This window comes from Lipotes vexillifer, unplaced genomic scaffold (genome assembly GCF_000442215.2).
Source record: "Lipotes vexillifer unplaced genomic scaffold, Lipotes_vexillifer_v1.1 scaffold751, whole genome shotgun sequence".
Classification (NCBI taxonomy): Eukaryota; Metazoa; Chordata; class Mammalia; order Artiodactyla; family Lipotidae; genus Lipotes; species Lipotes vexillifer.
Window position 1 is genome coordinate 1465912 of NW_006799727.1, and position 27461 is coordinate 1493372.

The 27461-nt window shown below is 43.4% G+C and overlaps 2 protein-coding genes across 2 annotated transcripts in view; one reads left to right on the forward strand and one right to left on the reverse strand.

The window, feature by feature from the left end:
* TDP1 (tyrosyl-DNA phosphodiesterase 1) overlaps window positions 1–12729 on the reverse strand; it is a 74526-nt gene extending 61797 nt beyond the window's left edge. The window contains exons 1-4 of the mRNA XM_007471893.1: window positions 12181–12729; window positions 8811–8854; window positions 7582–7637; window positions 4841–4937 (exon numbers count right to left, since the gene is read on the reverse strand). Of these exons, the coding sequence (XP_007471955.1) occupies window positions 4841–4937; window positions 7582–7637; window positions 8811–8854; window positions 12181–12727 (744 nt within the window). The 5' untranslated portion in view covers window positions 12728–12729. The remainder of the gene's footprint in view (window positions 1–4840; window positions 4938–7581; window positions 7638–8810; window positions 8855–12180) is intronic.
* A 6010-nt stretch (window positions 12730–18739) lies between these two features.
* The window catches only part of EFCAB11 (EF-hand calcium binding domain 11), a 146122-nt gene continuing 137400 nt past the window's right edge, over window positions 18740–27461 (forward strand). Inside the window, exons 1-3 of the mRNA XM_007471894.1 lie at window positions 18740–18814; window positions 19471–19566; window positions 23240–23285. Of these exons, the coding sequence (XP_007471956.1) occupies window positions 18740–18814; window positions 19471–19566; window positions 23240–23285 (217 nt within the window). The remainder of the gene's footprint in view (window positions 18815–19470; window positions 19567–23239; window positions 23286–27461) is intronic.

Below are 27461 nucleotides of genomic sequence, written 5' to 3' on the forward strand. Positions count from 1 at the left end.
TCCCCATATCTCTTCCCTCTTGCGTCTCCCTCCCTCCCACCCTCCCTATCCCACCCTTCTAGCTGGTCACAAAGCACCGAGCTGATCTCCCTGTGCTATGTGGCTGCTACCCACTAGGTATCTATTTTACATATGGTAGTGTATATATGTCCATGCCACTCTCTCACTTTGTCCCAGCTTACCCTTCCCCCTCCCCGTGTCCTCAAGTCCATTCTCTAGTAGGTCTGCATCTTTATTCCCATCTTGCCTCTAGGTTCTTCATGACTTTTTTTTTTAGATTCCATATATATGTGTTAGCATATGGTATTTTTCTTTCTGACTTACTTCACTCTGTATGACAGACTCTTGGTCCATCCACCTCACTACAAATAACTCAATTTCATTTCGTTTTATGGCTGAGTAATATTCCATTGTATATATGTGCCACATCTTCTTTATCCATTTATCTGTCAATGGACACTTAGGAAGCTTCCATGTCCTGGCTATTGTAAATAGAGCCGCAATGAACATTTTGGTACATGACTCTTTTTGAATTATGGTTTTCTCTGGATATATGCCCAGTAGTGGGATTGCTGGGTCATATGGTAGTTCTATTTTTAGTTTTTTAAGGAAACTCCATACTGTTCTCCATAGTGGCTGTATCAATTTACATTCCCACCAACAGTGCAAGAGGGTTCCCTTTTCTCCACACCCTCTCCAGCATTTGTTGTTTGTAGATTCAAAACAGCTTTTAGAATAGCATCCAGTGAGGTTCATTTTTTAAAAAACTTCTTTTTCATTACCCAGAATGATTCAATACATATTGCATTTTTAATAACAGTAATTAGAAGTGAGAAGCCTAATTTCCTTAGAAGCCAGAAAACTAGTAAAAACAAATAAGACTCTATGCAACGTTTTAAAATTAAATATTTGGCTTATACAGAAATACACACACAAAGTTTTCAAAGCATATTTAAAAGAAACATTGCAAGTGGTGGCAGTATTGAGACATTGATGTTAAAAGTTTTCTTACATTTATAACACAGAAGATGCTGAAAATAAATATATTAAATCCATTTTTCATGTTTTAAAATGATATCTTTACAAACAAATGGCAAGGGGTAGGTGGGGAAGTAAAACATTTTATCTAAAATCCAGTATAGCAAGACCTTGGTTAGGCCTCAAGATGAAAAAGTTAAAATAAATAGAGATGTCAAGAATAGCTTACCAGCTAGGAATTCTGTGTATGGACACAAATCCTGTCTTCACAACTATGTAGGACTTTGGAAAATACTTGAATCTCTATGCCTCATCTTTCTACTCTTTGAAATGAGGGTACTGTTCGGAGATTCAGGGAGTTGTTAGGAATAAATGAGAAAAGTACACATAAAACGCTTAGGAAAAGGAGCTGCATGGGATAAGCACTCTACAAATGGAAGCAAGTGCTATTAAAATCAAAGCGCGCCCCTGCCCACTCTCCACAGGTGGGCCTGTCTGCTGGGGGCAGCAATGGGCAACTGGAATACACAAGTGAAGATGACATAGCCCGTCTTGGAGATGCTCACGGACAGATGGCCAAGTTCACTACTCTTGTAAACTCAGTGTTCGGGCTGCTCACAGACTGGCACACGTTTGTGTGGACTGGCCACAGAAGAGTGAGCAGGAAAGTACATTTCATGTCTTTCTTTTTTCTTTTTTTTTTTTTTTTTGCGGTATGCGGGCCTCTCACTGTCGTGGCCTCTCCCATTGCGGAGCACAGGCTCCGGACGCGCAGGCTCGGCGGCCATGGCTCACGGGCCCAGCCGCTCCGCGGCATGTGGGATCTTCCCGGACCGGGGCACGAACCCGTGTCCCCTGCATCGGCAGGCGGACTCTCAACCACTGCGCCACCAGGGAAGCCCCTCATGTCTTTCTTTTAAAAAAAAAAATTAACGCAATGTTGTTAGTTTCAGGTGTACAGCAAAGTGATTCAGTTATATTGATACGTATATATCTCTATTCTTTTTCAGATTCTTTTCCCTTATAGGTTACTACAAAATACTGAGTATAGTTCCCTGTGCCATACAGTAGTTCCTTGTTGGTTATCTGTTTTATATATAGTAGTGTGTATATGCTAATCCCAGTATTTCATGTCTTTAAATTACAAAACTAGAACAAAGGCTGCCACTCTGTAAATTGATATTTAGCTCAGAAAAAGCAATGGTCAAAATACTTGGCTTCTGAGTTTAGTTTTGTGATTTGTTGTGGGCTTTTGGGCAAGTCTAAGCACAAAAGCAAGGATGATAATAATTTCAACAGATAATATTTAATGGGTGCTCCTTTTTGGCAAATGCACCAAATTCTTTGCCCAATAACCCTATGAGATACAGTATTAGTAATTCATCTTAAAAATGAAGAAATGAGGCTTTAAGTGGTTAAGTGATGGGCCCAGAATGACACAGCTAGTGGGCAGAGCTGGGACAGAACCCAGGAAGTCTGAACCTGGACCACCAGGTGTGCAAAATGGGAAAAGTGTCAGCATCCACTTATTCTTTGACTTAACGTGACCCAGCTTAGTCAAATGACACTACGTTGCTAAAAAAAGTTCAAAAATTCATTTTAAAGACAAGATATAAAGGTATTTCAATAAGTCGGGATGGGGCCATTACCATGTCCCTCAGACTAGAGATGGGAGCTTACGGAGGCTCTTCACACGAGGTTTGGAAGACAGGGCTCGTTACACCCTCTAGTGGCTGGCCTGAAGCACACCACTAGGCATGCCACCACCCCTCCTAAACTTTTCTGTCCATTTGAAAAACACTTTGTATTTCCATTGGTTTTATCGCTGTTTTTCAGGATTCCCGTGTTCTTTTATTTTCTGCCCACTATTAGTCTGATAAGTGCTATCCTACTGCAGTTTAACCTCTTCTGTCTTTGGAAACAAATGCAAAACAAGGGGATTTTAGGCAACTGCTAAGCAAAGGCATATCTTGCGTAGAAGGTGAGCTGCGAACAGGATGGATAAAGAGATGGAATAATTTAAAACTCCAACTACATAAAGTACAGTGAGTTACATCACAGGAAAAATGTTGTGAGACGGGTTTAAAATTGATCAGGTTGAGATTTCTCACTGTTTTAATCTTTAAAAAAATATACATACACACATAGATAATATTCTATGGCTAGAAGAAGTGATAAAACGTAAGTTGGAATTCTTTTACCTTGTATGGATGGAGGGAAAAGGACGTTAGAAGGAAAATGGAAAAGAAAAATAATTAGCTTCTATGTAATTCACTCTTGACTCTGTACTCCAAGAGCAGAAATCCTGAGCCCATTTCACTAAGCTATTGGCCAGGAGAGAAAAGGGCCATGAAAGAATCATTCATCAAGCTGCTCATGAATGGACTGACCAACTTGCTCAAAGAGGAAAAGGTGAATATTACACCAGCCACTTCAGAACCACCACAGGAAGGAAATCATAAATGTTAACATTTTCTGAATTCCATGCTACCCCCTTGCCTCCCCTCCCCACCCAGTTTGCCTGCTTCTTACACAAGACGTCACACATAAAAAGATCCTTTCAGATGTGGAGGCTAAAACAAGGAATCCTAATGAAATTCCAAGACTCACTGGTCACACTGTATTTCCATGAACTGACTGGAAAGTATCAGGACAAAATTATGGGAATATATAAAGAAACAGCCTTCTCGCCTCTTCTCTGCTTTGGTCCCAGCAAACCAAGCCTGTTCTGAGACCACTTAACGCCCCTCATCGGACTAGGATCACATGCAGCATACAACTCGCAAGGTAGTTTTCTAACAGGTCTGCTTCTGATCTATGGGTCTCTCCAGTATTGAGTGATTCTTGTGAAAAAGAACTAAGGGCTATGGGTGAAATGTCAATGGCAGCTAATGTCACAATAGAAACTACCAGTTTTAAGCTGCCTTCAGAGAAACAAACTGCCACTGAATTGAATCCAAATAACCTGCTCAATAATGCTGAAACCTCCGTTTCCACAGGGACATGGACAAAATAGATACAACCAGAGGGCTGGCAGGTTGGGGAAAGATAGGGAACCCTTGATATACCAGGTATAACTGAAGAAAGTGAACGCTTGAACCTGAACGAGAAAACTAGGGGGACAAAATAGATGACCTCAGATACGAGAATCACTGACATGTGCAAGGAGATATAGTCTATGTGGCTCCAGAGCGGGAAAATCAGGACCAACGTAGAAGGCAGAGGAAGAAGACTGTGTGTGTCAACCTGGCTAGGCCACAGCACCCAGATATACGGTCAGATGTTGCCGTGAAGGTATTTTTTGAGGAGATTAACGTTTCAATCAGTGGACTCTGAGTAAAGGAGATTACCCTCCAGAACGTTTGTGAGCCTCGGTCAGTCTGTTGAAAAGTGGAAAGAAAATTAAAAAAAGACTCATTCCCTGCAGGAAGAGGGAATGAGTCTCCAGTCGGTCTTTGGCCTCAAAATGCAACATCAGTGCTTCTTGGGGTCTCCAGCCTGCCCTGCAGATTTTGGACTTGCCACCCTCCACAATCACGTGAGCCGGTTCTTTGAAAATAAATCTCTGTGTACACACACACAGACACAGACACACACACACACACCCTTATTGGTTCTGTTTCTCTGGAGAACCCTAATTACAGAGATATCAGGTTTACATAAAGGAAAATCTTTCAACCATGAGGGCTACCCACAAATAGGATGAGCTACCTCAGGAAGCGTTTAAGCCAAGGCTGGACAGATGTCTGCTGGTGATGCTGGAGAAAGGATTCCTGCATTAGGTGGGTGGATAGACTCAAGGTCTCAATTTCCTTCCAACTCTCAGACTAAGCATGATCTCGAAGGGCAATGAGTAGCTTACCTGGCAGAGGGCAATGTTTTCATAAGGCTTTGCCTGGGCATGTAAGTGAGCCTTTGCTTCGCGTTTGTCGCCATGCACGAGCAGGATTGGTTTCTTCCTGAAAAAGAGATCAGGGGTATTTAAAATCCATCATTCATGAAGCTGAACTGGCACCCAGTTAAGGGTCACTGACCACCGACATCTGTTTCTGGCCTACTCAGTGGTGACTGAGTAGGGGGCCAGCACAGGACATTGACCGGTTAACCTTCGGTAACTGGTTACCTTTATAATGGAGCCCCGTAGCCTGAGCCTGAAGCTCTGCTGTGACCTGGAGGGGTTGTGACTCAAGAAAGTCCTCGAGTAATTATCTTCTTTGGTCCAAAAGGGCACATCATCAGCTCTGTGTTAATATATTTAAATTCAGATAGACTAAAAGATATACAATCATTGTTGTCTAGTATGATGCTCTTTTCTTTCCCTTCTCTTGGCCCAAACAATAGACCACTTCCTCACTAGCCGTATGTTAAACCCCTACTGTGAGCAAGGTCCTGCACCAGATGGCGAGGACACAAGTGAAGGGGCCCAGGCCCACAGCATGTAGTTTCACTAATAGGTGGTGATATTTCAATGCAACAGAGCCCAATGCACATTGAAAATGCCCTATTTTTAAATTCAAAAGGACAATATAAAAACATTCTGCAGGAATACATTAAAAAGGCTTTTAAAGGAACCATGATCTACTCTGGTTAATTCAAAGTGAGATAATCCTTAGAAACCAATATATCTTTATAAGCTCTCCCAACAAAAAAAAATTGGATTTTTCTCCAACAAGCAATCAAGCAAGAGGAACAACTTCCGCAATTATCAATCACATGCAGAATGATTCTCTGCCACACATGAAGGGACAACACTCAACTAAAAAGAAACAGGACAGGGGCTTCCCTGGTGGCGCAGTGATTGAGAGTCCGCCTGCCGATGCAGGGGACACAGGTTCGTGCCCCGGTCCAGGAAGATCCCACATGCCGTGGAGCGGCTGGGCCCGTGAGCCATGGCCGCTGAGCCTGCGCGTCTGGAGCCTGTGCTCCACAACAGGAGAGGCCGCAACAGGAAGAGGCCCGCGGACCGCCAAAAAAAAAAAAAAAAAAAAACAGGACAGAAAACACACATCCAGGACTGATTCCTAACCCTTAAGCCTGATAGCTTTATTCTAACATGTCAGGTAAAATAAAACTAAGCAACACACCTTCCCGGTTTGTTTCTATTTGGAAAAAAATTTCTATTTTACAACTAGAAACACAGTACAGAGAATAATGTAAGAGATAATCATGCATCTGTTACCTAGAAACGATTCCCGTTATCAGATTATCAGGTCTTTTTAAAAAATAAAAGATTAAACATTACTGACAGAAGCTGAAGTCCTCATTAATTACTTCAGATTTACTGGTGTTCTAAAAACTATCACAAAAAGGCAGTGTGATGGTTAATTTTGTGTGTCAACTTGATTGGGCCAAGGGTGTCCAGATAAAACATTATTTCTGGGGCTTCCCTGGTGGTGCAGTGGTTGGGAGTCCGCCTGCCGATGCAGGGGACACGGGTTCGTGCCCGGGTCCGAGAGGATCCCACATGCCGTGGAGCTGCTGGGCCCGTGAGCCATGGCTGCTGAGCCTGCGCGTCCGGTATTTCTGGGTGTGTCTGTGAGGGTGCTTGCGGAGGAGATGACCATTTGAATCGGTGGCTCAACAAAGCAGATCGCCCTCCCTAATGTGGGTGGGCATCATCCAATACTTTGAATAGGTTGGTGAAATTATTTTCTCTCCTGTTTAAGCCACTGTTATTTCTACTTTTCTGTTACATGCAGCTGAAACTAATCTTATGTGTTACAGGTCAAATATGAGCCCTTGAGTGCCAAAGCTGCTTGGGAAATTTCAACAGTATTTTATCTATTAGTATTATTTTTGGCTGTGCCTCGAGGCTTGCAGGATCTAAGTTCCCCAACCAGGGAATGAACCTGGGCCACAGCAATGAAAGCACCGAGTACTAACCACTGGACTGCCAGGGAACTCCCAGCATTTTATCTATTATTAATAATGAAGCTTCCCACAATCTGATGTGCTAAATGCACCATGGACTTTGAGGACCCTGACAACCATTTTCCTGCATGTGTATTCCTCTACCTTACTTGCTGTTATGGGATTCTGCCACGTCAATGTGTTAGAAATGGGACAGGTGGCATGTCACCATGGGATGCCATGTTTATTTGGTTTGCACTGCCTAATATGAGGCAGACAGACTGAAAACCCATCACTTCCATAATCTGGGTAAGGGAAGGCCCTATGACCCCTGCATTAACTCCTAAGCTACGTGAAAAATCACTTGTGAAACAAGAGAGTCTCAAAAAAAAAACAGCACTGATGTGCCCAGTGAAGCACGGCATGCTTATAGGTCGAGAACGCAGATGGCGGTGACCTTTTCCTTCATATTAACATTGGAACTAAAATTCTTTTATTTGGGTTGAAATTTGTCCTAATCTACTTCTGGACAGAACAGAAGGACACGCTGAAATCTGTATTAGGAAGGCTTGTGATTAGTTAGAATATATCAAAAAATGCTGTTTTCCCAGTATAACTTAACGTTTTTATGATTTCAATAGTTCCAAAAGAAATATTCAAAGAAGATGCATGGCAGCTGCCTGAGAAACACAAATCTTGTGTTTTAAGGCTGCATTACAGTTATGACGTCATCCATCACTCTGTGGAACTCACCTGAACTCTGGTGGATACTGTTTTACGAGCCAGTCCACATCAAAGCAGTAGTTGAACTGGATGGGGGGAAGAAAAGAAGTCACTGGCAATTCAGAAAAGCAGTCTATAAGGAGAAGTGTGTGGTTATTGAATTCAAAGAAATGTTAATGAACTACATATATTATGTATAAACATGGACAATTTGCTACAATACTCATAAACAAACCTAAAATACATCTTGAAGGGAATACACCATTCAAAGGTTCTGAATTAGTGCGGGAGTGCCTGAGAAAACAGAAAATTACCTCTGCATGCTTTGGCAGCATTTGTATTTGTAAACTGAGTCTTTTTACATTATTTCTAAGAGTCCTCTGATTAATGGGGCTTATAAATTTATCCCTTTTCCCCTAGATAATTATAAAAATGACTTTTGGAAAAGAACATTTCCTTTCAGCCTTATGAGCTAGCTTTGTAAACAGGCATCTGCGACTGGACATTCACTAGGCTTATGACAATTACATCTTGATTACAGGTTCTGGACTAGACTTACCCACCGGGGTCCTCCCCAGGCCTGGGTAATCCCTGGATCTCCTCCTGGACATACTGACTCAAACTAGCCAGGAGAACACACACAAATTCCCCCCACGTTCCATCTGGAGACCAGGATTCCCATCGCCAAGCAGAACATGGAGCACACAGAAAGCTTTGCCTTCTTTAGGCACAAGACCTTGTTCTATTTGCTGGAGAGCCTGGCACATTAAGGTGATTTATCAACGCAAAGGGACCAGCTCTGTGAGGCAGGAGAGCTGCCAATCAAACACGTCAACCAAACATGCAGACATACCCACATCCATAACTTCTACTCACTTCTCTTTGGAGGGTGTAGGAAATTTCTCATTTACTTCTCTAAATCAAATCAAACTTGCCATGGCCTTCACCTCTCTACCCACACTCCCAGGGAGTTGCACTAGAGTCCTGTGAGATTATTAGTGTCCCAAAGAGAAGTCCCTCAGGTTGGAACTTCCAGAGTGACTTCCTGGCCAGTCCTTATGGCCCAATTGAGTCAGAAGCCCCAGTGGTCGTGCATCCATGTTCCAGGCTGATGGACCCCACAACTGCGGCGTTTGGTGCCAGGCTCCAGGTAAGTGCCATCTCAGGGACCCTGCACAGGACCGGCCCACAGGTCCCACTGCTCACTTTCTTACAGAGTTATTTGCCCCTTCCGTCCAAAGAAAAAACTGTAAACTCACCTGAGCTGAAGAAACAAGTGTCCCAAATAGAGGAGATAAAATATCTGGGGAGACAAAACATTTATATCTAATTTCATATTTTTGGTAAAGACTACCTAGTAATAATAATCACAACTGACTTATTAAATAGTCACTGATGAGAATCTGGCTTAGAAAATGATGCACTGAAAAGGTACTACAAGACTAGACTTTAATGTTCCATAAAATTCAAGAGAAAATTTCCCTGGGCTATTTAATAATATTTATTATGTATCAGTATTATTTAACCAAACATAATGGAAAATCAAGATCTACAACTTTAGTACTGGATGACTGGGCAATTTTACAAACTGCCATTGAGGACAATAACGATGAGTGTCCTTCCTCTTTCCAGATCTCTTAATTTTTTACCTCCTTCAAGTACCCACTGAAGTCTCTCGCCAGGAAACCTCCCCAGTCTGGGACTAGCAAGACAGCTCTCTGGAGCCTGAGGGCTCTTGCTTCCCGTGGAGGGAGGACAGAGGCCCCTGCAGCTCCAAGCTCATATTTCTAGCACCCATATCATCTCTAAGGAGGGGCCACCTTGCACCCACTCAGGCTTTACTTCAGAGAAAACAGAAAGCCATGTCTACACCCTGAGAGGAAGCACACAACCCTCATCACCACCACCGATTATAACAGCCTCACTTGGACAGGACCCATCGGGTGCCAGGCCCTGTTCCTGGTACTTTCCACGTGTTAACTCTCACTCCTCGCAGCCATTTTCTGTCCGTGGGGGTCTGTCGTTCCCATGTTGTAGATGGGGAGTCTCTCCTTAGGGGGCCGCCCGTGGCCACACAGCTGGGGTCAGGCAGGGTCGGGACTTGAACACAGACAGTCTGGCTCCAGCACTTCTGCTCTAACCACCAAGCCAGCTCTGAGGGTTCAGACTGGGCTCGTTCACTTATTTGACCCATATTTATTGAGTGCCTCCTGTCTTCCAGATGTGGAGATAAATGCCAGGGTACAAAGATTTTAAAAGAACGAAAAAGTCCTCTAAGGAAGCTCCTACCTTAAAGGGAGAGTTGCACAATCAAGAGAGAAACTGCAACGTGGTGCCCCCATTTTGCCCCCACTGCCACTCCTCTTTCTACCTTTCTAAATTTTACCCATTTTTCAAGGCCCATCTGAGGTCCCTCTTCCTCCATGAGATCTTCTAAACAACCTACAATTATGGCCTTTGCTGGAGTGGTACACCAAACGCTTAGGAGCATGCATTGTGAGGCTGGAATGCCTGGATTCAAATCCCAGTTCTACCATCTGCCAGCTCTATGACCTTGGGCAGGTTACTTAACTTCTCTGCAGATGGGTCACCTATCCGAGGAGGACAACTGTAACACGTACTCATAAGGCTGTTTCAAGGATTAAAGGAGATAATCTATATAAAAGCTCCTATCATGTTACCTCTCCTTCCTCCATACCTTGGTGCTAACAGCCAGTCTTTATCACTTTATTACATACAGCAAAACCTTGCATAGTTCTCTGTTTCCTGTTTCAATCTCTCTCAAATAAAATGAAACACTGAGATCTTATATTTCTGCAAAGCACCTAGACATTTGCAAAAAGGAAAAATAAACACCTTGCAGAATCAAACTCTTTATAGTATGGAATTAAATATAACATTTATACATCACATAAGATGTAACTATACATTGGATATATAATTAAAACACTATTAACAGTGAACACAATCTATTCTTGAATGTGGGCAAGAAAGGTAATGTGAAATACGGGTGACAACGTTTATTTTGTGTATCTGCCACGTGAATATACTGTGCCGGGCACTTCATGTGTTATCTCCTTTTTCTGAATCCCCAGTTTAAAGGTGAGTGAACTGAGATTTTGAAGAATGTTAGGTCCTTTGTTAATTACCAACACAGCAAGCAGGTGGTGAGGCCCTGTGTCTGGGATTCTAGGGGCCCTGCCGTTCTCTCAAAGGAAACCCTTGTTTCCTCTCTGCACGCAAAGCTTTTGACACCAAGTGTAGCAGGAGCGGGGGCGGTTCCCACACAGACCAATCCTCCATGGACACCAGCTGCGCGTCCTACAACCGAATTCAATTCTGACACCATCCACCCGGAGGTGGCATCAGACCCCACGGGACTGCCCCCACCTCAGATGCCAGTCACAAGCCCGGACCCCCTGTGCTTCTGACCGACCGGCTATAAATTGGGGGTTGCCACCATCCCCTCCGCGGGCTCAATAATTTGCTGCAAGGCCTCACAGAACTCAGAAAAGCACTCTCCTCGCTAGATTACCAGCTTATTATAAAAGGATACAGCTCAGGAACAGCCAGAGGAAGAGATGCACAGGGCGAGGTATGGGGGACAGGGCGCGGCCATGCCCTCTGCAGGTGCGCCACGGCCCAGCACCTCCTCGTCGGCACCAACCTGGAGGCTCTGTGAACCCTTCCAGTGAGGGGTCTTTTACAGAGGCTTCATTACACAGGCAAGACTGACTAAATCAGTGGCCCTTAGCGGTGAACTCGATCTCCAGCCCCTCTGCCCTCCCTGGAGGTGGAGGTTAGGGCTGTAAGTTCCAGCTTTAATCACCAGGCTGGTTCCCCAGGCAACCAGCAACCCCCTTCCTAGGGGCTTTCATTAGCCATCGCATTAACATACACTCCACTCCGGTGTGGCTGAAAGGGGCTTGTTAGGAATAACAAAAGATGCTCCTTTCACCCTTCATCACCTTGGAGCTACTTCAGGAACCTGGGACAAAAACCAAAACCAAACCCCAACTATAATGGGAGTGAAGACCAAATATCTGTATACATCACAATGTTACACAGATACTCCCTGGGGACTAACCACAGCATCCAAAAATCAGGGCACTTCTTGTTTTGCTTCTGCGCCAGGAACCAAAACCAGGCTTTCAAGCAACGGTTCTCAAACTTGATTGGGCTGGTTAAAGGAGATTGCAGGGCCAGGCTCCCAGAGTCTGGTGCTGGGAATCTGAAGAGGAGGCTGAGAATCTGCATGTTCAACAAGCTCCGGGTGGTGCTGACACTGCTGGTCCAGGGACCAGAGAGAACTATTGCTGTCAAGGGCTGGCTACTTGGTTAATAAAGTGTCAGCGACCGAGTTTAACCTTTAAATTACAAGTTAAGTAATTCTAAGCATTGTGCAAGGGGTGCCAGCAGGGTGACCTGCAGGGCTCTGGGAGACATCCGCTGGCTTCCTGAGCTAAGCAAATAGTGTGCTGTCAAACGAATGCATCTGCTTGTCAAAATGGGGTTTTTTCCCCCTGAGAGAAGTTCAGAGGGTTCTTAAGAGATCCCTTCTAGGCTTCCCTCCTGTTTTTCGAGGGGGAGCCCCACAAGTGCAGCTCCCAGACCCCCGGCTTCACTCACCCCTGATGTGGAGGGCTCCCGAGTTATACTTTGGCTTAATTCCGGAGACTCTAGTGAGGTAAAATTGGAAGGGGTTCCCTTTACCCAGCATGTCCCAGATGTCCTGGCCTTCCCCTGACGTTTCAAGCCCGTGGCCGGCCGAGGGGCTGTGATGCCCAGCTCCTGGGACAGCACCATCTCTGGGAGAAGGGAGGCCTTTCTCCTCTTTGACCCCCGTGTCCTTAGCCTGCTTCTGCTGCGTCTCTGGCGGCAGCTCATCCTCACTGCTGGAGAGACACCAGCCCAGGTCTTCCTGGGAACCGCCCTTCTGCCTTTTGGGAGGTGAAGCTTCCGAAACGGAATCTGTGCTGCTGAATTTCATGGGTGTGATCTTCCTCCTGTGGGCAGCTTTCCGAGCCTCGGAACAGGTGTACTTTAGCTCACTGGCTGCTCCCTGCTCAGCGTGCGGGAGAAAAGAGGTAGATGGCTCATCCAGTCTTGGCTTTTCCTCCTCACTTTCATCACTACTGGATATCGTCCACCTCCCGTAATTGCCTTCCTGAGACATTACACTTCCTCTGGAAATGAAAGGTGGAAATTTTGTTATTTCCCATCCACCAGGCCACCGGCACACTCATGCTCTTGCTCTCAAATTCCGTGTCCTGAGCTTCTAGGACACATACAGCACACCTGACACTTACCAGATGCCAAGATGTGTCACTAACATCAGCGGTTCTGTAGGTGTTCACGGCACATCACCACAATCTGCCGTGAGAACTTGGCAAATAAAGTGATGGCGAAAATCCTGCTCACCTTCTGCTTCTCTCCCTTTGTCTTTCCACCTAGACCTTGTTCTTAAATGCCTGAGGAAATGGAGTTGAGCCAAAGTCGGAAACAAAAATGTCCACTCTTAGCCCTGAAGCTTCCAACAGGTGTTTGGGGTTAAGGTCAGTTTAAGGAATTTCAGGAGTAATTCTGACTATGCTCATATTTTTAAGGTCAAATTGGAATTTATCACCTATTCCTCACCCAGGTATGGGAGCCCAAAGGACTTCAGGGACTACTTCTTACTCCCCCAAGATAAGCTACTTACCATAAAGCTTAACAAAATCCTCAAGACAGTATCAAGTGATCAATTCTATATATACATTATCTAGGGATGCTTCCATGAGGACCCAACTGACTTAATGATTATCTAATACTAAATCAAACCATGAAAACCTGCAGAGAAAGAACTTGTACTAAAGCAAAACGTTGTTTTCTAAACCACACAGTTTAACTTCTACTTTCTTGCTCTCTAAAGAGGAAAACAGATGAAACTTTTGCTTTTCTTACCTACAAAATGTCACCAATTCAAGGGTAAAGGGCTATCTAAGTAGATTTCCCAAATAACTAAAGAAGAGTTCCTTAGTGTGATTTAAAAAAAAAAATACACTTTAGTACAAGACCCAGAAGAAAATTACAGAACTCAAGAGTCTGTGCTCAGATCGTGGACAGTGTCTACATGTTTGCTCTACAGCGTAAGCAGGACCTGCTATGAGTACAGATATAGGACAGACTGCAGCATAACCCCCATTCCTTAAAAAAGGCTAAATTCTGCACTGAAAGACTTGCTAATGAATATACTTTCATGTTTCAAGCTAAAAAGTATATATTTTTTAAGGTATCTATCACTTTGCACAACTTCTCACCTTTTTCAATTAATGACCAAGTCTGATAAGTTTTCTCCTGTAAATTACACATTTCAAGGAGCTTTTAAGCAGAGTGCATCTAGACAATAATTTGACTCATTCTTCATGGCCCAGGGTCACTATTAAGCCCACCTGGCATGGACAGTGTTTTGCAGCCACAACTGTAGGGACCACAGATGGATGGAGACACTTGCTCCTGTAATAGGGGCCCTAGACTCTGTCCAGGTCTTGTTTTCTAAAAGTTCTCTGTCCTTTCCCGCTGTGTTCAGTCCACTTCTAGGGGCTGTTTGAACTCTGAGTAGGTTTTTCCCCCTAAATTGTTTCTAATCTGATAAGGGTTAAGGCACCAGATAATCAAGCTTGTTGGAACTGTATTGTTACAGTTAACAGGATCTGAGAACAAGGTTTTCCCATGAAAGAGGTTAAGACAGACTTACTACTTAACACCTACTTAAACAGCTCAGTTTTTTGTTTTGACTGTTTTTTTAAAACTTAAGTTCCCTTAGTGTTCTAGACTCTGGAGACTGCTATCACAATTCACTTTGAAGGAGCCATTTTGTCAGTTAGCTGGTAACTGAAAAATTATTTAAGAACAAAAGAACCATCTCTGGAAAAACTACTATGCTGTAAGCTCTAACTTCCTTTGAATTCTAAACCAGCTCTAAAGCTAGGCAATGAGTAACAGAATCTTCAGCTGAGATTCCTCAGCCTGTTCTCCCTAGATTCCTGCCCCATCCTAAAGCAAAGAGAGGGTCTCAGAGTTTTTAGGTGAAAAAAGGGTTCAGCTCCCAGCCTGAGAAAAGGAGCTGTATGCAGAACTTAGAGATCACCACCACCCCTCTTCCCAGATCAATTACGTATAAATAAAATGGAATTCAAAAATCCTGAGAACTCTGAAAGAAAATATTTATTCGCCTTTAGTGACTGTGAGCTATTTAGGAGATTTCTACATTTTTCAGTTTTATCATTATCTACACTTTCTAGAACCACATGTGGGTGGGGGAGGGGAGGAGGACAGAGAATTCCCTCCAAAAAAGGACAAGTGGGTAAAAAATAAAGCTTTGAAAAAGACATTTCCTAGAGAAAAAAAAAAGTTTTTGTCTGCTCTATACATGGTTTAAATTTTGGATCTACTCACAATCCAAAATGTGCCTGAGATTATTTACCAATTAAAGGCAAAAAAAACCTTTGTAATATGCTAATAAAACTGTAACAAATCATTAAGCCTAGCAGGTTATCAGCCTCTCTATGCAGTCAAGGTGCTTAGCCTGTTGAAGAGGAGCTGTTGGTAAACACCAAGATTAACCAGCGACTGACTCTACTTTGGAGGACTGGATCTGGTCTCAGGATCAGAATTTCATTTCTCTCTCACACAGGCCCAGATTCTCTGCATTCTCAGACAGCTTTCATACTCAAGTCATAGAGCTTTACAAGGATAGAACCTAAGTGTTTTCCCTCAATTGTTTGTTCACGGTTTGTCTTCCCTGGGCAGTATCTCGCACAGCACAGGTCTAACGCCACACTCTGGGTAAGTGGTGACACCAGGATCAGAATTACAACACAGGTGGGCTGACTCTGAGAGCTGACATTCAGTGGGTCAGCAAAGTGCAGTATTTCTCAAAGTGGAGGTGACTGGGACCTGACATTAACTAACATTATGTTATGAAAGTACCTCCCTTTCCCATTCCAATCCAATGTCTCAGTTTAATCAAGGAGAAAGCTGTTTGTAGAAATGTCTCTATTCCTGCTTTTGAACAAATAACGGATTTTGGGCTCTTCTGCAGGCAGTAACACTTTGGTTTAACATCAACAGAAAGTATCTTATGGCTCCATTACATTTACAATAACTGAAGTCTACTTCTAAAAGATAGTGTTTATGTAAAAGTGGGTTCAAATAAAAATATTACGCAAATAGTAGTACAGACGTTGTGAGACAAAACTGGGAAGGAAGCAACCGACCACATTACTGAAATTTGGCAAACACTGTGTTAAGCTACAATGCCAAGGAGGGTAAAAATCTAAAGAAATTCTACCACCAGATGCCAACTCATAACATTAGAGTGTCTATTAGATACTAAAAAAAAATTTGTGGATGTAAATGGATACTCCTCTTAAAGTTGCTGCCTCCTCCTCTCCCGCTACCATCCCAGACCCAGCTGGGCTATTTCTTTTATGCTTCCAGCTGACCCTGCTTATAGAGCTTGCAGACCATCAGGAGGGCATGGGAGTCAATCTCAACTGAGGCCAGGTGTGGCCAGTAGTGGGCAAATATGACTCCAATTTCAAATCCAGTCATTACTAGGTGGTAAATGTGCACTTAGGCAAGTTAACTAACTGCTGAGCCTCAACTTCCTCCTCTGTAAAATGGGTGTCATACCTACCTCCCAGAGTATGTTCATTCAAAAAATATTTATTGAGCAGCTACTATGCGCCAAGCCCTGGGAATAAGAAATTAACAACATAGAAACAATTTGTCCTAGAAAAGCTTATATTTCAAGGAGAAAGGAACAGACTGACACAAAAATAACCAAAAAAGCCAAGATATCTTTACAAATATTCATTATATCTTACAGGTATGAGAGAGTAACAGGGATGCCCTTACCTTCGACTATCCTGAATTTAACATTTAAGTGAGCTCTGAAGGATGAAAAGGAATCAGCCAAATAAAAGTGTGGGAGGGAAAGAAGAGTATTCCAAATGAGGGAACCCAACCTGCAAAGACCAGAACAAGGTTGTAGTAACTCCAAAAACACACAGAAAGACTTGGGTAAGGAAGACAGGTAGGTGGTCCAGGATGAAGGGGGTGGGCAGGAGTAAGTTAAAGATCCTGGATTTTATTCTAAGAACAGTAGGCCCCACTGAAGGGGAGTACCTTTTAATAAGCAGGGGAGTACCTTGGTCCGATCTACTTTTTTAAAATATTACGTTCCCTACAACTCTGTATGGAGAATGGTTTGGAGGGAGACAAAAGTCGAAGTGAGGCGGCTCCTGCAGGGACTCTGGTAGCTCATGAAGGCGGTCGGGACGGAGTAAAGTGAGCTGATTCCGGGTTACACTGTTTTCTGTGCGCTCACCTTTACTGGGCATACACTCATTTCACGCTCACAACTGTTTCCATTTATGGGGAGACTAAACACAGAGGTTAAGTGCCTGGCACAGAGTAAGCGCCCAACATGCTAGCTATCACTAACTCTCCAGACCATCTGCCTACTACGTGGAGGAGTCAGAATAAGAATCCGCGGAGGGGGACCCCTCCAGCAGGACTCTGGTCTCCTCAAGCAGCAGCTGCTCGCGCCAAAGAGGTACTATTACTGGAGGAAGCCGAGGCCCAGAAGGGGACCCTACCTAGTGTCTTTACAAGATGCTCCGCTTCCCCCCGGATCCACCTCTAGCCCCGCGGGACACTGAAGAATTCGCCGAACGCCGGCTGCCCGCGCTCCAGGCCGGGAGGAGCAAAAGGCGCGGGCAGCTGCCGAACGCGCACCGGAGGCCCCGGAACCCGCGGCCTCCACTCACCTGAAGCCCCCAGGACGCGCAACCATCTACGATCCCGCCGCTCCGCCGCCACTCGCGCCTGCGCGCGCTTCAAACCCTCCAGCCGGCAGCGCGCCCAGAGTGGCCCTGCCCCTTCCCCTTCCGGGACGCCCGCAGCTGGGTCCTAAAGCCCTCCAGGTCATGAGGGGCTGAGGGGGCGCTCCCGCAAGAAGGGGCGGAGAGAAGACCTGGCCGCCTCCAGCTCCCCTCTCACCTCCTGGACGCGTCTCCTAAAAGGGGGAGGGAGGAAAAGAAATTTCCCTCACTTCTCCCGTAGTTAATTAGCAAAACTTATCCGCTTTGCAGAGGTTCTCATAGCTTCAGACTCCCGGAGCTCGAGGTGTGTGTGTGGAGGGGGGGGGTCGAGGAAGCTGAGGGCTGAGACCGGTGTCCCGGGAGGAGTGGGTTCTCCTGGGGGAGCGGACTGTAAAACCTGCTGTAAAATAAAAGGTTAAACGAGCTCCCTTAGACTCAACCTCGAATGCCCGTTTCTTCGTTGAAAGAGGCGCGTGTGCCTGTGTGTGTGTGTCTATGTGTGTTGCCTTTTTAATTTTACTGAAAGAGGTCTGAGATAAACTCCTTTGCAAAGCGGAACCCTCCACATATTCCTTGCCTTTAATAAGGATGTTTGCTGTGGAATTTGGGCTCAGTGCTGTTGATATTATTCTGTTTCCTTCACACCAGGCACCTCTCCTAGAGGACTGAATGAAATAACTTGGGGTAAAGGTCCTAAGGGCTCACTTGGTTCGTTTATTGAAAGTCTGTTTTGTGCCAGGTACCGTGCTCAGTGCTAGGCTTATAGGGAGGACGGAACAGACACAGTAGCTACCCTGGAGGGCTCTATTCCAATGACTTGCTGATCTGCACGGGAGCCCCGGTCTTGTTTTGATTGGTTCCTTTTAGGCTTTGTTCACACTCTTTTTGTGTCTCCTATAATGTTTAGCATAGTGCCATTGATCAAAATTATCAAAAGTAATTTACTACAAGGTGTGGGGGCAGAAAATGAAAAGAATCATGCAGGACACGTTGAAACAGCACCCGGGTGAGCGGGATCCACAGCCGCGCGCCAGGAGTTAAAGGGACGAGAGGGGCGGAGCCAAGGCTGGGGGCGGGCCTGAAAGCTCCTCCGCCATAGGCTGTTCCAAGGAAACGTTATTAAACAAAGTCTCTGGCCAATAGAGCTTCGGGGTCAACGCCAGTGGCTCGCAGGCCGTCCAATGGGAGAAGACGTTGGAGGTACCCGGCCAAGTTCAGCTTCCCGAGCTGCGGGGAGCTTGGCGGGTGGTTGCTGCAAGCCGGGCGTAGGCTGCAGAGGCCGCGAGTTCAGGCCTTCTGGCTTTCGTGTGGCTGTCGCGATGTTTTTCTCCCAGGCCGGGGCCCGGCCGCGGAGGTGGGAAGCCAGCCAGTCGGAACACAAGAAGTGGGTGGAAGTAAGTGTCCGGAGGGCTGTCTCGGACTTAAACTTGACCCGGGACTTTCACTTCCGTCACCCCGCCTGGCTCTCACTCAGCTTTGTTGCACAGATAGGGGCTGGACTGTCCTTCCGAAGTGTCATGGTTAATGACCGAAACTAGGAAGGCTTCTGGATCCCTGTCCAATGTTCTACTTCCAACTCCTTTTTTTCTCCGCGACATAGTCTGTGTATAACAAGCTGTAATCTCCATCTCTCCTCCCGCCTTTCAAAGCCAGCCCTTTTGCCTCACCTTCCCAATTCTGAGATTGAATTTTCGGTAGAATTTATCCGAATGGTTTAAAGGAATTAACCCAGCGATTAAGTCGTTTGCACTTTTGGGGGGGGTAAATTTTAGCACATTAAGATTTCTTTTTCTTTTTGGCCCTGGGGGCAGCATTCAGGATCTTAGTTCCCCAGCCAGGGGTAGAACCCGTGCCCCCTGAAGTGGAAGCTCGGAGTCTTAACCACTGGTTCTCCAGGGAAGTCCCAGCAGATTAAGATTTCTTGAGGATTAAAATTAGGGTAATGAAATTCCATTTCCCAGCCCTTGGGAGGTCTAAACTTAATATAAGTTAGTAATAATAGAACAAACGGTTTCTGTCTTATTAACTAAAGATATTTGCTGTTCTTTAGGTATTTAAAGCATGCGATGAAGAAAACAAAGGCTATCTAAGCAGAGAGGACTTTAAAGTTGCTGTTCTAATGCTGTTTGGATACAAGCCTTCCAAGGTAGAACTTTCTTTTGTATTTGGGGACTGGGCTGACAATACAATAGTGGATGGGTTCTAAATAAAGTGCAGAGGGCTAGCTTAGGATGTTTATGAAGCAAACCACTGCCTTTTGAGCAATTTCAGAGATGTGTCCAGTGCTGAATTTTACTTTTGTCTTAAGAATCCAACTCAGGAATGAATTAGAATCCATCAAGATTAAGTCACCAGGCTGCTAATAATATTAAGTATTATTGAGATGTATTAAGTATTATTGAGTATTATGAGATGCTAGTGAGGTTCCAAGAGGGAAGCCTGGGAGTGGGATGTTGGTAACAGAAGGAATTCACAGAGGAAGTGACATGCAGGATTTTTTTTTTTTCTTAAATTGAAAAAAAATTTTGCTCCATTTAAATTATGAAAATAATGCATTTACATAGTCAAAAAATTAAAATGGTCCAGAAAAGTATAAAGTTGGGTGTAAAATCCCCTCCCTCCCTACCAAAGGGTCCCACTCCTCAGGAGTTACCATTATTAACAGTTTCTTGTGTATCATCCCAAAATTTCCTATGTATTGACAAACACGCCTAGCATTGTATTGAAAAGTGGGTGCATAGTATGCCTATTTTAGTTTAACTTGCTTTTTTCACTTCACAGTAGAAGAACATAAAAGCACACACACCACATTAAAAAAATAGTTGCTTAGTATTCTCTTTAGCTACTTTCCTTGTTTTGGTCATTTCAATTGTTTCTATTTTTCATTCCTACAAATATTGTTGCTGCCGTGAGCATTCTCTTATAACTATATCTCTGCTTGTGGATATATCTGTGGAATAAATTCCTAGAGATACAAGTGCTAGGTACATTTGAAATTTTGTTGGGCATTGCTCTCCAGGAAAGGTTGCACTAATTAAGGAGAGTTGAGCTGAACTTCAGTGAATCTCCCTTTTTAGTAGGACAGGTTTCCTATGCCTCCTGTCCTTGTGCTGCTCCTCTTGTCCTTTACATCCATTCTAGTGATGGATCCCTCTTGTTAAGCTGCTGAACTGGAATTAATCAGGGGCAAGATCTTGGCCCGGTTTAAGAAATTCAGCTGCAGGCATCAAACAGAGGGAGCACTCAGGGCTCTGCCTGGAATGTCATCCCTCCCAGACAAAGTGGCTGGGCAACTGCTTTGGCCCAATTGTTCCTTATGAGTGGGCTCTACCTGTCTGTCAGATTGCGGGCCCTGTAAAGCCAGGGACCACATGATGTCCCACTTCTCTGTTCTTCATTATGCTTAAATGTATTACAACTTCATTGTTAATACATTCTGTTGATATAAATATGTCCCATGAACCACCCAGGTAGGTTCAACTGCTAGGAGTTGCTTAGTTACTGAGAGGTTGATTATGGAGCTTCAGGGCTGGCTCCCAGAAATTGCAGCTCTCCTGTTAACCTGCAGTCATTTCAGCTGGAATTCCAGAGCAGGTCAGCTAAGTGGACTCAGCTTTCGAAGCATTGAATTTAACCCAGGTTCAGCTGGAAAGATATCTGGTCTCATTCTACCTTTATCACCTTTGGATCTACTTACTTGATTTTAATTTTAGAACATGTAAGTGAGGAATTTAATGACAAGTACAGAGATGTGGTAACATACATACATACACACCATCAGATTTAACCGATTTTTACTTTTGGTTGGGGTTTTGGATTTTATTTTTTAATCAAAGGAAATGCTTGTTTACTGCAGATCGCTAAACAATGAAATACGGATATAGCAAATCACCTATACACTTAACAATCATTTGTAACAATCATGAAGTTTTATTAAGTGACACTTAATGTATTACCTCTGTGAAATTTAACAGATTTTTCCTCTTATAATAGGTTGAGGTTTGGGATTTTTTTTTTTTTGGGTGTACATTGAACATTTATTACAACTAATTGGTGATGTGATAAGATGTGCTCACGTGGCCTGAATATTGGTCACAATCACAACAAAGCTTAATCCAGCCCAGCAGATACAAATGAAAGTGTAAACTGTGAAGATATGTTTACATACATAGAAGTATGTATAAAAGTGACACTGAAACAACTGTATATCCTTAAAAAACGTAGAGCCCACTAGTGCCATTTTACCTCTTTCAACTTGGGGTTTTATTTTTAAACATTGCTTTTCAGCAAACGAAATATTTACTGAATGCAGGTCATGAAGCAGTAAGGCACTAAAATAATAAATCACTTCTGCATTCATGAAAATGTTTACAGAATGAAATTTATTGTGTTCCCATTTAATAAAAGGAGCACTTGCTAGTTGCTAGAAATATAAAGGTGAATAAACATAGACCCTACTTTGAAATAGTTCACAGTTTAGTGTAGAGAGACTTATAATACTCTGATAAATACTAAGATAGAGAAGAGATTAAGAACAGAAAGGGAGGAGGGCAAGGAGAAGGGTCTAATTCTGTGGTAACTTTAATAGGAATCTGGGCATCATTTAGAGCAGCGGAGGTAGACTCTGATATGAAGTGTCTGGGAGCTCTTTGTGGTGGTGGGAGAAGTTATGCCTTGGTGATTCATGGTTGCATGTGGTGGCCGTATCAGAGTGATGTGACAACAGGACTAAAGGGATAAGAAAATAAGAAAATTCAGAAGGAGTAGGTTTGGGGGAAAGGCAGTGAGTTCGGATTGGGGCATATTAAGTTCGAGGAGGCTAGAAGCACCCCAAGTGCATTCCTTTTTTAAGTGCTGTGCTGGGTGTTGAAGTGATGGTGGTAAAGATCTGCTCTCAGATTGTGCCACCTCCCTTAGATGTAGGAATCTGAAGTTGGGTGGAGAGGTGAGGGCTAGAGATAGATTTGGGATTCCTCACAGGTGGTAGCTCAAAGCATGAGACTGAGGTGGCATTGCCCAAAAGGAGTATGTGGAGTGTGAAGGGCAGTGTCCTGAAGGGAGAACATGGGGGGCGTACCCACAATTAAGGGTCGGTGGGGACTCCATGAAGAAGATGCACTGGGAACTGGTTGTCTGGGAGGGACAGGAGGAACCAGGGAAGAACCAGGGAAGTGCCAGCTTCTCCAAGGTGGAGAAGCTACATCAGATGTTGCCAAGATTCTAATTCCATGATGTTTATAAAGCTCTCTTAACAATTTGGGAAAATGCTTATGTTTTATTATTTAGTGAAGGCAGGTCCCCGAACTTAATATGTAGCGTATTCTCAAATATGTTTAAAAATGCATGGAGGGGGAAAAAAAAGCTGTACTAGGCCTAAATGTTAACAATGGTTTTCACTGGATGGCTGGTTTTTTAGATGTTTTTCTTCATAATTAAAAAATATTTTTCATGTTTTCTACATCATGTTACTATTACAGTCAGGAAAAAAAATTTAAACCCATAGAGCCCATTGTAACAATTGCTTGTATTAGGTTATTCTGTATATGTGACAGTCAAGTTGATTCTATATGATAAACTGTTTTGGTCAATGCAATTAAATTTTGGGGGCCATCAGAGTCTGTAGTAGATCAGCATCTGGTATCTTATTAATAGAAGAGAAAAATGACTATTATAGCTGTCCTGTGATGTTACTTGTCTGCTGGATTCAACAAAGTTGGTTTCTCATAAAATACATTCCTTCCCCGCACCCCAGGAATTAAGAACTTGTACTGTGAAAACATTTGATGAAATTGTATATCCTATGCTTTTTTCTTTTCTAGATAGAAGCTGATGCTGTGATGTCCTCAGTAGATCCAAACACTTCCGGTAATGTGAAAGTTAATTTTTAGTACTCTTATTTAGACATTCATGAAACTACAACTAAGAACAAATATGAGGCTATAAAGCATTATGTTTAAGCAAACCTTTGTTTTGTTTCTGATTACCCAAAAAGAACGAGGTTTGGTTCTTTTAATTTTAGTTAATTAATGTATTCATAAGTGTATGTTTATTGTAGGAAAATTTTAAACCACTGAAAAGCATAAAGAAAAAATGTTGCTGATAATTTCAACATCCCGCGGATGATCTAGGTTTTCTGACTTGAGCAGCTGAGTGAGTGGAAGTGGCACTTCCTGAAATGGGAAGACTCGGCGAGAAGATTTAGGGTTTGGGGAGTGCAAGAGTTCAATTTTGAATATGTTGAGTTTGAGAGGTTTTGGTCAGTGATGTCAAGGCAATTGAGCTGTATGAGTATGGAATTCAGAGGAAAGATCTGGGCCACAGATGGTTTTGAAGCCATGGGAGTGGATGAGATGGTTTTTGGATGGTTTTGAAGCCATGGGAGTGGATGAGATCCCTTGAGGGAGAGTGTAGATGGAGACCCGTAGGAACTATAACCATTAAAAGTCAGGTAGGGGATGAAGAGAGATGGCAAAGGAGACTTAGGAGGAGCAGAGGGGCCAGAGGAAAATCAAGAGTATTTGATCAAAAGCCAAGAGAAGTGACTGTTCCAGGGAAGAGGTGTGGTCAACAGTGTCCAATGCTGTTGAAAGGTTAAGTAGCAAAAGAACTGAAGAGGATCTGTGGAGCTGGCAACCCGGGGGGTGTCGGGTGATTTTAGGAAGAGCAGTGTCACCACGTCATGGGGGCAGAGGCCAGGCTGCAGTGGTTTGAAGATAAAGGGAAAGTGGCAGAGTGACAATGTGAGTCTTTCAGTGGGTCCAGTAGCTGTGGATCAAGAGCTGTTTGCTTTGCTTTTGTTTGCCTTTTTTTGGAACATGAAGAAGATGTTTCTAAGCTTGGCAGAATGATCTAGTGAAGAGGGGAAAGGCAAATGAGACAGAGAGATAACTATTGTTGGAGGAGATAGGGTCCAGAGCATGCTGAATTGGCTTTTCAAAAATTACTTTTTGGGGGGATGTAACTTAAGGCTTACAGAAAGTTGCAAAATAAAAATAGTACAGCGAATAGCTGTATACCCTTTAGCCAGATTCACTTACTGTTCATATTTTACCCCATCTACCTTCTCTTCTGCACTTTCTGCCTCTTCTCCATCCTCTCGCTGAGCTGTCCATAACCACAGCACACCCATTCATAAGTTTATATCGATACTTGTCTTTATCTGCTTTACTGTCTGTATTGCAATGTTGTCACTTGATATAATTATGTCCTTATTAGCATCTTTCCTCATTTAATACAGGAATTAGTCCTTGGTATCATGTCTCTTTAGCCTCCTTTAATCTGGGATATTTCTAGAGACTTTTTTTTTTTTTTTAAAGAAGATGTTGGGGGTAGGAGTTTATTTATTTTTGCTGTGTTGGGTCTTCGTTTCTGTGCGAGGGCTTTCTCTAGTTGTGGCAAGCGGGGGCCACTCTTCATCGCGGTGCGCGGGCCTCTCACTATCGCAGCCTCTCTTGTTGCGGAGCATAGGCTCCAGACGCGCAGGCTCAGTAGTTGTGGCTCACGGGCCTAGTTGCTCCGAGGCATGTGGGATCCTCCCAGACCAGGGCTCGAACCCGTGTTCCCTGCATTAGCAGGCAGATTCTCAACCACTGCGCCACCAGGGAAGCCCTTTTTTTTTTTTGCCGTTTTACAACATTGATATTTTTGAGGAAATAGCCCACCCCTCATGGTTTCCTTTTTTTAGGAACAGCCCTCATCTTGTGTTTGCATGACGTTTCTCTGTAAGTAGGTTGAGGTTAAGCACCCTCAGCCAGAATCCTGGCTGGGTGATATGTCCCTCTCAGGGCGCCACATCTGGAGGCACACGATGTCTGTCTGTCTCCCGTAGATACTAATTTTATCACTGGTCAAGACGTTGTCGGATTTCTCCATTGTATTATTTCTCTTTATATTTTCTTCCCTTGCAACTAATCAGCAGCCTGTGGAGAGACACGTTCGACGTTGCAGATATTCTGTTTCTCATCAAAATTTCCGCCTGGATTTGGTATCCATTTATGATTCTTGTCTGATCCAGTTTTTGCCATATGATTGCAAAGTAATGATTTTATAATCCCAGTGCTTCTTTCAGTTAGCCCTTGGCATTTTTACTATAAGCAAGAGACTTCCCGTCTTCTTGATTGATCAATCTTATCTCTCTTTTATCAGTATGGGCTCATAAATTTGTATGTTTTTAATGATTTATAATTCATTACTAAATTATTTTAGTGCTCCACTTACCACAGATTTGGCCATTGAGTGCCTCCTTGAGCTGGCTCCTGTGTCCTTTAGACTGGATTGACTTTTTTCTTTTTAAAAATCTTTTTATTTATAAATTTTGGATTTACAGAAGAGTTTACTAGATTATTTTTTGGATACAGGTTTGGTATCACATATTAAACATGACTTTTCGAACAATATTATTGCTGGGAGAAGTTGTTTTTGACATACTCCCTAACTTGATAGAATTTCCCCAGGCTTTAAATTTCATGTTAAAAATTTTCACGCTTTCAAAGTATTCAAATGTTGTTTCTTTGCTGTTCAATGTAGGTTGTGACTTCTTGGTGAAGCCTTCCTTACACATTTTCTCTGGGTTTCTATGTGAATATTCCAGTTTATAAAGATTTCTGTCATCTGGCAGAAGGATTTCCCGCATTTTTTGCATTGTTAGGGTTGCTCTCCTTTAGGAGTCCCCTGAGAGTCAGTGAGTGGTTTTGTCTGGATGCATGTCTTACGCTGCTCTTGCTTATGTAGTGTTTCTATGTAAATACATGTAGTTTGCCAAAAGCACTCTCACATTCATTATTCCTGGAGATTTTCTCCCTTATGTGTGTTCTTTGGTTCTGAATTAGGGATTTGACTTCACATGGAAGGTTTTCTTTCCTTAATCAGTTCTTTGACAGGTGTTATTCTGGAAGAAAGGTTACCCACGTTCTTTACAGGTGTAGTGAGTTCTCTGATGTAAAGGCTGACTTCTGAAAAAACCTTCCACATTCAGTATCCTGAGTTTTCCCCCCCATGTGTATTAGCTCACATTTAGTAAGATATGACTTAAACGCATGTGTTACATTCATATGGTTTCTCTATGGGTAATTTGATGTACATTGAAGGGTAAATTCTGGCAGAAGGTTTTCCCACCTTCATAACATTCTGAAGGTTTCTCTTGAGTGTGAGTGCTCTGATATAAAATGAGGACTGGTCTGTGGCAAAAGGATCTTCCAAGTATGCGGTTGTTTAGTTTCCTCCCCTGCCTTTTCTTTTTTTCTGATGTTTGAGAGAGGGTTGACTTGAGGCTGGAGATTTTGTAAATTTCATGAACATTTCCTCTCCTTCCTGAGTTCTCTGATGCTTGGATTTGGACTTCCTGAAGAAACAGTTCTCACATTTTTGCAGTCACGGAGCTTCCTTGTAATATTAGTTCTGATGTACATTGAAGCTTTAGGTTTTGAATGAGTTTCTCTACATTCCCTTCATGTGGCCTATCCCACACCTGAGTTCTCTTATGTATAATGAAGACTGCCTTATTATGGGACATTTTCTCAAATTCATAATAGTCTAAGGATTGCTTCAGAACTGGAGTTTTTGATGCTGAAAGTAGGCTTCCCTATGAGGGCTTTCCGACTTTGGTGATGTGCTCCGGGACCTGCTCCCGTATCACATCCCTTGCATTTAATATCAGGGATATTATAGGTACTCTCACATCCACTTCCCCATCAGATCATTAGGATGCTTCCTGTCACAGCATCTTTTCCTAATAATTAATTTTTAAGTATATTTCAAAAGGTTACAAAGTAAATTAGTCATCTGAGAAATTCAAGGGAAGGTTGGGTTGGAGGAACGAGATCAAAGTATAGGGGCTTAGTACCTTGCTCCAGAATTACTGTGGAAGGGGTTTCCTTAGTCTACAAGCTTCCAGGCTTTTCCCTTCCTCTTCTGGTCCTGATATCAACAGCAGATTAACTTTCTCAAAGCATCACTTTCTTCATGATTAAAGGAGTAGACTTAGCTTCAATTCATGTCCCCTTGAAAGGGGAGACTCAAGACCACAGACATCCCAGGGAAAGA